At 43.3% G+C, this 12,616-nt stretch overlaps 1 protein-coding gene across 2 annotated transcripts in view; it reads left to right on the top strand.

Annotated features, from left to right (window-relative positions):
- The window catches only part of NAV3 (neuron navigator 3), a 358,104-nt gene that overhangs the window by 99,901 nt on the left and 245,587 nt on the right, over positions 1-12,616 (top strand). For both annotated transcript variants that reach the window (XM_077832689.1, XM_077832681.1), the window contains exons 2-3: positions 8,898-9,015; positions 9,650-9,702. In XM_077832689.1, the coding sequence (XP_077688815.1) occupies positions 8,898-9,015; positions 9,650-9,702 (171 nt within the window). The remainder of the gene's footprint in view (positions 1-8,897; positions 9,016-9,649; positions 9,703-12,616) is intronic.

Genomic DNA, 12,616 nt, shown 5'->3' with positions numbered 1-12,616 from the left:
GTAGCTGGTTTCATGAAAACAAATGGTGTGGGAGGAGCCCCTCCCTGCCTGATTGTTCATTTGCTCTGAGGTGTAACTGAATTTTATGAGCACAGTTTTCTATATACACAAATATATAAATGCATAACCATGGTCTATATACATGGCCATCAAGTTCAGAACATTACAAGCTTTCATAAGAGACCTTACTAGACATATTTTATAGTACAATGACATAGTATGAATCAGTTGGTTGAACTGCTTATTTCGAGAGTTTAAAACTTTTGCTCTCGTCTTGGGGTGTCTGGACCCTGATTGTCTCCCCCACTCTATTTTTTCACCAAAGAGTGCAGAATCAGGCCCCAAAAGTCGTTTCTTATTGAAAGTCTTGTCTGACCCAGCTAAAATAACTTGCTGGTCTCAGTCATGTTCCTAACACAGAAGTGCCCACTGCACAAGACGCAGCACTTCAAACATTGCTAAAATTGTTGGCTGCTCCAATAGACAGCCTAAGTATTCGATGGACACAAAGACTGAACGGCTCTGTTCAGTCTTTCCATAGATGTCCTTTCTAAGTCAAGGCACATTGATAGGCCAGAACTTGCTGCTGGCCATGCCGTATTCTGTGGGTAAATATAGGCAGCTAGGAAACAGGCTGTTAAAAATAGCATAGTACAGATGCTTTGTGTAGGCGGGGGGACAGCGGTGGTAGGGAAGGATATGGTGGGCATTGAGACAGTGTTTGAGTTCTCTCATGCTGTTCAAAATGCAGCTATTTTTTATAACAGCTGCTAAATGCTGTATATCTGGATGTGGGGAGTGGGTGGCAGTTACTGATCAGGTATCAGAGAAACATAGTGCTCCAGACAGTTGCCCAGTTTATATATTGCCTCTTTAAATAAGTTTGAAAATACTTGTAAGGCCCAGGCATGGAAAAATGCAATAAAGGGTTTTTAAAAATATGACTTCACTTGAGTTGCATTTAACTAGTTCTGTGAAGCTAAAGTAAATAAGAAGGGGGTATGCGTGCTATGAAAGCAGCGGAATTACAGTTTACCCCACTGCCCCTTTCTACCTTACATATTAAAAATTTGTGTCTAGACCTTTGTGAGTGGGACTTCACGGGGTTGTGGAGAGGGCAATAATTAACCAGAGTCAATGACAGAATGCCAGGTTGGTATATATTTTGGCAGCTAGAGAAGGTGTCTGTTTCTTCAGACTCTTATAGACTACCAACTTCAATGACTGGAGAAGGTGTCTAATATCTCCTTGCTGTTTGTAACAGTTGGCTACAGCTCTTTTTTCACTGAGCAACATCGGCATAATGGCGTGACAGTACAATAGACTAACTTTTGTAAGGAAGGATGTCTTCTCAATAGTAAACACTTTTTAAAAGATCCCTTTTGAAATCTGAAAGCTTCTATTCTGTAGAAAGCAAGCAAAAATTACAGATGGATCCTCAAACCACAGGATATGGATTTTACCACTGTTTGTTTATAAGACTGTCTAATATATGAGCATTTAGACAAAGTGATTAAAGCACCGAATTGGGAATTAGTATATCTGGTTATGTTCCCAGCTCTGCTCAGCCTCGAGTGATTCACTTAAATCACTCTGTGTCTCAGTTTCCCCACCCCTAAAAAGAGATTCATTATGTTTAACTATCTCACAAGGATATCAAGGCTAAATTTATTAATGCCTGTAAAGCACACTGAGATCCTCGCATGGTGGGTGCTACAGAAGTGCAGTGTATTACTACTTCATTTTGGCTGACAACAGATGTGAAATCAATTTGACATTTGACATTTCCCCTGTGTTCCACAGGATATGCACAACTTTCAGCAACCCAGATTAATTAATTAATTAATTAAATTGGAGTGGGTATGCTGTAGAACCAGTGATTTATGATTAAACCACCACGTCCCAGAAAGAAAGGAAACAGCATATCAGAATTTCCCATTTTCACTTCCTTAAACTGCAGTATTCTAAAGCACTTTGTTTCACTACAGATTCTGCCAAGTGCATCTACTGTATTCCTCACAGCAATGTGTGAAGTATCAAAATGAAGTTTGCAACTATATTTGGGTATCAAAGATTGTTTAATTTCCCCTGCTCTTGAGTGATAAAATGACAAGCAGTTCAAGAATGCTAGGGGAAACCAATGTAACTTGAGAAGGCCTGTGCCCTAGTTCAAATTGCTCTATTTCAGCATTGCAAGTAGTTAAATCATCACAGACACTGGGACCACACAGATATAGAATTTGTTCTTTTCTGTTATCGTGTTGTTGAGACTGGCCCTCTATGGCACAGATAACACAGACTCCCTGTTTACATTGTTAACTGTTCAAGCCTAATGTTGAAGTTGAATAGTCTTTTGTCAGACGTGTATGTAAAGAACAGTGGCAAGAGAGGAAACTCATTGTCAAGGAAATGAGTAAGTCGGTAGTTCATTCCAACAAGCAGTAATAAGACTGCATTAGTAAAGTAAGTGATGGCTCTGGGAGGAAGCGTAGCAGTGACTCACTCTGGTGTTTGTGTGGGGTTTTTTTCTTAGACTTGCACTGTGTTTAAAGCAGCATGTCCATCAGTTTAAAGACTTCTAGGAGAAAAAGATTTTTGTAAACATAATTGAACAAATAATGCAAGCTGACATGGTCTAGTGCCAGATTCTGCAAGATGGTAAGCATCCTGTGACACTTTTTGGGGTCACATGAGGTGTCCAGGGTGAATTAGCACCATGTAACCACTGTGAGACGGAGCCCTGTCTGGGCCCACAAGGGGACATGCTCCCCAGTCACTGGCTGCTGGCAACACAGGCATTCTGCTTCGGGCTCCACGTGCCCTGCTCTTCCCTCCTGCAGGCTAGTGATTTACATCCCAATTTGTTATACTCGAGTGCCAGTCCCTTATCTTCTGGAAACCCGCAATGTACATCGCTCCGCTGCCTCCATGGAAGCAGAGCACCCAATTCACTGCTTTCACCTCACTTCAACAGTCTCCTTAGCGCTTAGGTGTGTCTATAACAAAACCAGATTGACATTTATTTAACAGCGTTTGAGATAGAAATTCAAATAAAAGCAAATGAAAGGATTTGGAAACATAAAGTTACAGGTAAAAAACCCCCATAAAATTCAATCAATAGCCTATAGATATTAACAAGTTACTTTCCTGTCTGATAGGGTATTTCTCACCCAATGGACAATTCTTGCAGTGCCTGCCAAGTTTAGAAAGCTGGGATCCACCTTTTTCCTCTGTGATGGATAACAACTTGTGCTTTTTCTTCTACTCTGATACAGTTGCAGGCTATTGTCTCTGAACCCAGGGGCTCCCCTATTCAGAGAGCTCTCCAGGGGCTTGTTAGTTTTTGTAAATGCTCGGTTCCACATGGTCTAGACAGCAAGCAAAGTGCTGTCTCTGCAAATGTCCAATTGTTCTCAATGTTGATTGAGTTAGCCTTGAGACCTCGCCTTGCCTCAGGTGAGAAGTCTCATGTCTATTGTTTTGCAATTTAATAATCTACATGGGTGGTTCTCAAACTTTTTTTTTCACGGACCACTTGAAAATTGCTGAGGGTCTCGGCGGACCACTTAATGATCTTTCCAAATGTTGTTTGCACTGTTAGCTAACTATTGTAAAGCACTTTGGATAAAAGCACAATACAAAAAAAACCCCTTAATTATAATTAATGTTTTTTGTTCTACAAATAAAAGCACACAATTAATATTTTAATATCAATAGTCTTATCTTTCTAATGCAATGGATGTGTCCTCTCTCCCCCACCACAGCAGTCCCCAAGCTGGGGCTGAGAAGGTGGTCACTCCCTCTCTCCCCCACTGCAGCAGCCCCCGAGCTGGGGCTAGGAAGGAGGAGGGTCTCTCTCCCGCCACAGCAGCCACAGAGCTGAGACTGGGAAGGGTGGCTGTTTCTCCCCTGCAGCCACAACCCTGGAGCTGGGGAAAGTCACCTCTTTGTCTGGCCGCCACAGCCCTGCACATCCCCAATTCCCCCCACCCCCTCTTCTCAGCCCACTACATCCTGCCACCCAACCCCTATTCCCCCTGAGGCCACCACCTCACCTTACATGTGTGTCTTCTCCAGGATCCAGGCACCTAATTAGTGGAGCCACGTCTAAATGTCTCCACTAATTAGGTGGGTGGCCCTTCATTCTCTCGTATGCGGCAAGTGCACACCTTAAAGGGAACTCTCCGCGGACCTCCTGAATGAAGCTCTGCGGACCACAGTTTGAGAACCTCTGATCTACATTTTACGTGGCTCTTAAGTTATTTCCCATACAAGTATCTCACAATAACCATGACAATCAGCTAGTTCTCAGTTTTTGGCAGAAAATACACATGACCTCTTTGGTTCAATATTGAGAAGATGGTTGGACGCAGGGAAAATATACTTGCCTGGATACGTCTGTGTCACAGTCCTCAGCTCCCACTTGAAGGTGCTCATCATGTCACATTAGTGGGGTCCTAATAAAAAGCAGATGGAACTGTTGACTTGTATCATCGTCTTTGTGTGTCTTCTCCATCCTGCACATGCTGGATGTGAGAGTTTTCTATCAAAGGGTGTGGGGGCATTTTGTGTTTACACTCAAGGAATCTTTTTAAAGATAGATAATTATCAGCCCCTCAGGTATTTCTGATAATCATGAACTATAAAGTCCTGCTTCTCTATTTCACATGCCATTTTCTTCAGAGAGTTTGGTGTAAAAGAAACAGCACATCAGCATGATAACATTCTTACAGTTCCATATATCTGACATACATGCTTCTCATTTTTTACAACTAACTTGTGAACAGTTGGATCCCTGAAAGAATGGACTGAATGAGATGTGCATTCTCTAATGGGGGCTGTGGGAGAGGGAGGAGGGCAAGGCAGATAACAGGGTGGTGATCCCTGCAGAAGAAGAGGAAATGAAACCGTACATTCCACTCCAGCTGTTTGATATTTTATTTATATCAACAACATTTTAACCTTTTCATTCTTGGACCATTTTGTAGGTGAAGGATCTCCTGGGTGCTTCACTGCTGAGGTGTGGTCCACTGACATTGCTTTGAAAAATTCTGATTTATATGATAAATATCTTTCAATATCGGTGTCTTTGTAACTTTTTCTTTGAAGTTGTTAAAATATTGAAAAAAGGGAAAGTGTTGGGGTGTTTTGCTTGTTTGCAGGATGCTGTCTGTTCTTTGGATATTAGATAGAAAACAGCTGCTGTTTAGTGAGAGGGATCGTTTGAGTTGTTGTCAGAATTGGGATTGGCATAGCTGATTATGTCTGGGTGTGCAGCATGAAGAAGGAAATGCTTGACAAAGTTTTTTTTTTAAAAATTTGTAATATGAAACTAACCCAATGTAATTGGGTCAGATGTTAAATTACATGTGGTTTAGTGGGCCAATTTCTTTGGAGTAGAGAAAATAGTTCAGCTTATAGTGTACTATAGTAATAGTTCAGAGAATGGCTCTCTTCAGTTCTTTCAGGTAATATCTCTCAAAGTTGAAATCCTGGTGGTAGAGAATGCATGATGCTGTACATTTGATATACAGGTTTTATTATCATGAATTCATGGTGTTCCACATAAGCTGTAATGCAATCTTTAGAGCACTCCTTATAACCATGCTTTCTGTATAGGCCACACATGCTAAAGAAACACTACTTTAGAAATGTTTTAGAGGAGGGGTTCTTAAACTTCTTTTCATCGTGACCCGCCTCTGACAAAAAAATTACTACATGACCCGGGGGCGGGGGAGGGGGTGCAGGCGGGCAAAGCCAGAGCCTCACCACCCAGGGCTGAGGTTTAGGCTTTGGGCCTCGGGCGGTGGGGCTCAGACTTCGGTCCTGGGCTCCAGCAAGTCTAACACCAGCCTTGTGAACGCCATTACAATGGGGTTGCAACCCACCTTGGGTTCCCAACCCACAGTTTGAGAACTGCTGTTTTAGAGAGATTAAAAACATTTTAATGGGGCTGCTTTTCATCTCCCTCCTCTCCTAAGACAGGTGAATGGGCATCACAACTGTGGATGAAATCAGAGTTAACAAATGCAAGGTGCTGTACAAAGCAGTTTTCTGGGTAAAGAGGGGAAATCTAGCATGGCCACTCTTACAGAAGTGCTCTTTGGGAATGGGAGAAAGCAAGACCCTCTTTCATTTCCAGAATGTAATGCAGAGAAATTTTTTTAAGTTCTACAGTGGTCAAGATAACCAGTTATTGACATATCCTCATTAGATCAAGCAAGTTATCCTGTAATTTATGACATTCCTTATTACCAAGTGGAGAGGGAGCCTTTTAATGAAGTGCTCAGGAACTTACAGAACTTACATGGGACCAAAGTTCCCAGGAACTTTGAAACTCTCTCTCTCTAAGTGCAATACTTTATGGTGAGGTGCAGTAATTGTGTCATGATGGAGAACAGATGCTGATCTTGTGGTTAAGGTACAGAACTGAGATCCAGCCCCGGATTCTCTTCCTGTGTCAGCCACAGATTTCCTGTGTGATGTGAGCAAGTTGTTAACTGCTTTGTGCCTTTGTTTTTAATCTGTAAAATGGGGATAGTACTGTTTCCCTACCTCCCCAGAATTCTGTGTGGTTAAATAAATGCCTGCTTATAAATTGAGTTGAGATCCTTGGATGGAAGAAGATGTCAAGTGCAACACATTGTTTTCTGTGTTTTCTTCCAATGGTAATATCACTGTTTATGGACATATTGTAAAAAGTCCTTGTGTATAGTACATAGTGAAGGTGAGAATTACCGCAAAGTCTACGATGTCTCTTGCCAGCAGAGGATCCTATTGCAGTAGTAAGTTATTACACTTTTCCTTAGGCCAGCGGTGGAGAGCAGCGGGGATCAACGCAGCCCATGAGGTACGGCAATGTTGGCTGAGAAAAGGCTGGTGGGCATGGATTTGGCACTGCTGCACAGCACTCCTTTTGAGCTTGCAATGGTAGCCACAGCTGCCCCTTCCTGCCAGGAACCCCAGGGGAAAGACTCCTAGTATTTTCTGAGATGCCGTGATCCTTGCTGGCACATGGAGGTGTAATTTCCACCTCCCTTTCAACAGGCGACTCTGATCCCTCTGTGTGTGTACACTGTACATCAGGGGTCTCCAACCTTTTTATACACAAAATCACTTTTTGAATGTAAGGGCAACCCAGGCTCGGCCCTGCCCCTTTCCCTGGGGCCCCTCCCCTTCCCTGAGGTCCTGCCCCACTCACTCCATTCCCCCCTCCCTCCGTCACTCGCTCTCCCCCACCCTCACTCACTTTCACTGAGTCAGGGGGTTGGAGTGTGGGAGAGGGTGCAGGCTCTGGGCTGGGACCAAGGGGTTTGGAGTGTGGAAGGGGGCTCCGGGCTGGGGCAAGGGGTTGGGGTGCAAGAGAGGGTGCGGTCTCTGAGAGGGAGTTTGGGTGCAGGCGGGGGCTTCAGGATGGGGCAGAGTGTAGGGGGCAGGAGGAGATTCGGGGTGCAAGAGGGGATGCGGTTTCTGGGAGGGAGTTTGGGTGCAGAAGGGGGTTCGGGGTGCAAGAGGGGGTATGGAGTGCTGGCTCTGGGAGGGGGCTTCAGGTTGGGAGTTGGGGTGCAGGAGGGGTGTGGGCTCCCGCTGGGCAGCACTTACCTCTGGCAGCTCCCGAGGGTGGTGCAGTGGGGCTAAGGCAGGCTCCTTGCCTGCCCCGGCCCCACACCACTCCCAGAAGCAGCCATCACACCTCTTGCAGCCCTTGGGGGGGGCACATAGCTCTGTGTGCTTCCCCTCTCTGCAGGCACAGCCCCTGCAGCTCCATTGGCTGCAGTTTCCCATTCCTGGCCAATGGGAGCTGCGGGGACAGTGCTTGCAGGCAGGAGTAGCGCATGGAGACCCCTGCCTCCCCCCCACCCCCCAGGGGCCTCAGGGGCATGCTGGCCGCTTCTGGGAGCAGTACGGGACCAAGGCAGGCAAGGAGCCTGCCTTAGCCCTGCTGTGCCACTGGGCTTTTAGCGGCTGGAGATCGCATCAACTGTCAGAGGCTCCAGGATCAACCAGTCGATCACGATCTACCGGTTGGTGACCACTGCTGTACATGTTGCTGTGCACTCTGTTTCAGTATCTATCCGCACACTTTCTGTACAATTATTCTCACTCCCTTTGCTCTGTTCTGGGATGTCCTTCAGCTAGCATTTTTTAACCTTGTGTCGATAAATGTTGTTTCTGTGCTGTCAAGTTGCTGAATAAGATGGGCTGGTCAAACTCACCCCACCCCTAATTTTCATGCAGAACATGCAGAATGGACACAATATACTTCCAGACTATATGCTGTAATTCCAGTGAGATGACTACTGTACATTTGTTGCTCTCACTCTCTTCTGTGTACATTACAGCAGGCTTAACTATAGGCAACAGAGCAAATGAACTGTCACAGAACAGCAGGAAGTTGTGAATATTTGCATAAAATGAAGCAGAAGCATTTCAAATACAGTATCATGAGCATCAAACCCAGTGAACCATTACACACACAAATTTCTGTTACCATTTCCTTTAAAATCAAATATTTTAAATTGTTTGAAGTGTGTGTGTGTGTAAATTTAGAGAGATGGAACTGGAGGGTGGTGGGGTTGTGGTGGAAGTGATTGATCTGTGACAGCAGTTTCCTTGATAGTCATAAGGGGAATTTTTTTCTTGGTCACACTGAGTTTGAACACTCATGAAACAAACTGAATCATTTCAAGTTTAAAATAAGAGACAAAATGGCAAGAGGACGGGAGGACTGTGTTTTTTAAAATAATGTTAAGACAGTTTCCTTTAGTGCTGACTTCTTAAAGTGGAATGTGATGCAGATTAGTTCTCATATGTAAGCCAACATTTGTCTTAACAGTTTTTATTGTCTTCTTTCTCTTTTCCCCTCTCTCCCTCCTTCCTTCTCCTCTGCTCTGCAGATTTACACTGACTGGGCTAACCACTACCTAGCAAAATCTGGCCACAAGCGGCTGATCAAGGATTTGCAACAGGACATTGCAGATGGAGTTCTGCTAGCAGAAATCATCCAGATCATTGGTAAGACCTGTGCTCAGAGAAGCAGCATGAGCTGACTCCTTGCATGAGGTGGGGGGAGGGATATATAACTTAAGTTGGATGTATTTAACAATCGGATGAACCCAAATAATACATCCTGACTTGGTCCATATATCTCTGAAATGTACGTGTTTTTAACTTGTCTTAATGTGTGTGTGTGTGTGTGTGTGTGTGTACTATACTTTAAATGGCCCAAACTGTTTCTTACACACTTTGAATTGTCAGAAATGAATGCTGCATTAAAGCATATGTTTCCCATGTGTGCATTTTGTTAATTGGCGTGGCTCATACTTTCTGGGATGCCTTGAAACTGTATCCTGACCCTGCAAAGACAATTTTGGAAGATTTCATGTCAGCAGTCATTTGGCAGGGGCTGAAGAATTAGCAGCAACCTCCTTCACACTTCCCTTTTGCATGATTTGTGCATGTGGAAGAAACTGCTGCTAACAAGAGTGTTGTTACTGTAGGGCTGTACTGTACTTGGAAGGGAGCTCTGTGTCAACAAACCCCTGCATACTTTATTGCTTTGCGTTTTCTATTCTTCTTCTGTTGTTTTTCTCCTCCCCCTCCCCCATTTATTCTTGTGGGTTTTTTTCACGTTATTGTTTTTCTTTAGCCAATGAAAAGGTTGAAGATATCAATGGCTGTCCCAGGAGCCAGTCTCAAATGGTAAGAATAACATATATTCTTAGTAAATATTAGAATCTCTTCTCTTTGTTAAGATGCTTTTTAATGATTATTTATTTTGTTTAACTGTGGAATACTGAAACCCATGTTTACTATAAACTACTAATTCTCTTTTAATCTTCCTGATACCTTTATGCATATATTTGGTGCTTGTCAATTCACTTTGGTACAAACTAGCTCAGGGTCTTGAGTTAGCTGAGCAACAAAATTTTGTGAGTCCCAGTTAACATAGTGAACTGCTGTAACAAACCTGCTATTCTCCTGAATATCCAGATAATTTCATTTAACTTCAGTTTGAAAGGCAATAAACCCAAGAACAAATTTTAAGGGAAACCTTTGTGTCTGGACAGCTGGTTTGAAATACAGGCCTTGCCAACTTATTTTTGAATATAAATAGCCTTCTGGCTTACCCACTCTGAAGTCCATTTAAACACACTGACTCCAATATTTTCAGAAATATGCATGTTGGGCATATAGCTCTCTGAGCTATAACTGGCTGCCAGCTAAAGGCAGGTTAATACTCTCTGGCAGCTAGCCTTAATTGACTGTGATTCAGATGGAAGCTTGTTCATTTTTTGCTGTCTTGATTGGTTAGTAAACTCCAGGCTTAATACAAGAGAACTTCATTAGCAGGTTGTGGAAATGACAGGTACAAAATCTGATTTTCAGTTACATCACCTCTCATCTGTGGCAATCATTTGATATCAACACTGCACTGTCTTTGAACTGCTCCACTAGACCAATTCCAAGGAATTGTAGCTGTTTCTTCACATTCAAATAATATGTGAATAATTTACACACGTTCGCTGCTGGCAAAACTTTGGGAGTGAGAAGATTTGGGTACGTCTTTTGGTGAGGTTGCGTACTAGCAAATTACTGAAACTGGACAAGAAAGTGGAAATTGGAGATTATCAAGAGTGTTTACATTTAGTCACCTATTTTTAGGCAAGGTTGGTTTTTTTTGTAAACTGGAAAAAGAATAAGGAGAGATTTTTAGGTAAAATGAAACTAAGTAATGATGTGGTTGTTTTTTAAACTTTGACAGAAACCAAAATCATTAACAGTATCATCTAGTGTTATCTCTGCTTTCTAACTTTGTATAACAACACACACACACACAGAGTTATTATTATTCATTGCTTGTATTACAGCAAAAAGTAGAGGTACCAGCTGAGACTGGAGCCCCATTGTGCTAGGCACTATGCAGACGAGTCGTAAAAGTCAATCACTGTCCTGATGAGCCAAGACACATGTTCAGGGCAGGAGGAAAAACAAAACTGTGGAGAAGTAAAGACTTGCCCAAGGTCACACGGGGGCTGGGAATTGAACTCTGTGTGCTAGGCCATGCTGGCTCCCTTGTTAGCGTTTTAATAGCATTTTAGACCTGTAGATCTTAAAGCAGCCCACCAGGGTTGGGAAGCATAATTTTCTTCAGTTTTGCAGATGGGAAAATGGAGGTTGTGAGATGTTAAGAGGTTTGCCCAACGGAATACAGTAATGGGAGAGCTGGTAATAGCACCTGAGTCTCCTGAGTACTTGTAGCTTGTACTGTGCCCTAGCTACTGAATCTAGCTGCTTCCTTTTCCATAGCTGTTTGCCATATGCTTGCTTTCCTGGCATCACTTTGCTGTTTCTTTTACTTCATAGGATGATCACTGTTTGCCTTTGCTTTCTCCCCTCCTACACCCCAGTAAACTTGTAACTCTCCCAGCGGGGTAGATCTCCACTTTTCTCCTTAATTTGCTTAATAATTCATATTGCTAGATTCATAGGTTCCCAGGCCAGAAGGAACCATTGTGATCATCTAGTCTGAGTGCCTATATAATACAGGCCATAGAACTCCCCCCAAATGTGCTAAGATTACATTCTCTTTCTATGACATTTTCAATAAAAGTGCCCCAGGACAAAGTGTTCTGACTGAAAATGTAAAATAAAACAATAAAAATAAAACAATAAAAGTGGAATGTGATGTAAAATAAAACAATAAAAGTTAAGTACGTAAATGCCGATGCATGGATTGACAGTGGCTGCTTTGTGCTTCTTCTTTGGCACCACAAAGTAGCTAGAAACCTAGTAGTTCTGGGCCACTTAATGTTCCTCCTGTGTAGAGGGAATCTTTGTGTGTTGTAGTGGCCCAGTGTGTCATCCCACTCCTGGTTGCAGTCAAAAGGTCATGGGCAGGACATACTTATGCCTCAGGACTTCACAGTGCTGGAAAAGTCCATTGGGGACATTGGCAGCCTTCAGGAATAAAGCTATCTTTGCTCCACCTCTAGCTTATGTGAAGAAAGAGTGCATTTACCTGGGTGTCCTGCTGCTGAAAACGTAACTTGTCCTGCCACGACCGAAAAAACACAGCAGGCAATGGATGTGGTTTAATTAGGCTGCAACTTTATTCATGTAAAATATCTGGGAGTACCCGGCAATAAATTGTAAAGTGCAGGTCATCATCATTTCCTTAATCATTTGAATATAATCCCCATTGAAATTCCAGCTATACCGTGGCTGGGAACCTGACACCTCTCCTTGTATGGGGTGAAAGGGAGCTGTAAAAGAAGGGGAGCATCAGCTGATGCTCCCCACTGGTCCACATGCCCCAAACCCTACTACTACCCCAAACCCTACTACTTCATCTCCCTTAACAGAGGCTAGGAAAAGGAGGGAAGTTGGCTCCCTGCTGTATGAGACATAGGACCCCCAGCTCCCTTAATCAGCTCCCTTAAGGGATGCTTTCCTTCAAATCCTTCATCAATCAATTCTATCTGATAACCATATCCCTTCCATAGTGAGTACCTGCACTGGACATCCGCCACAAGTTTTACATACTAAATTGTGACTTTATAACCTTAACCCCACTGCTCCACCCCACCACGTCCCAGACTCACTGTGGGGAAGG

This window comes from Eretmochelys imbricata, chromosome 1 (assembly GCF_965152235.1).
Source record: "Eretmochelys imbricata isolate rEreImb1 chromosome 1, rEreImb1.hap1, whole genome shotgun sequence".
Lineage (NCBI taxonomy): Eukaryota > Metazoa > Chordata > Testudines > Cheloniidae > Eretmochelys > Eretmochelys imbricata.
This window is presented reverse-complemented; position numbering and strand designations above follow the sequence as displayed.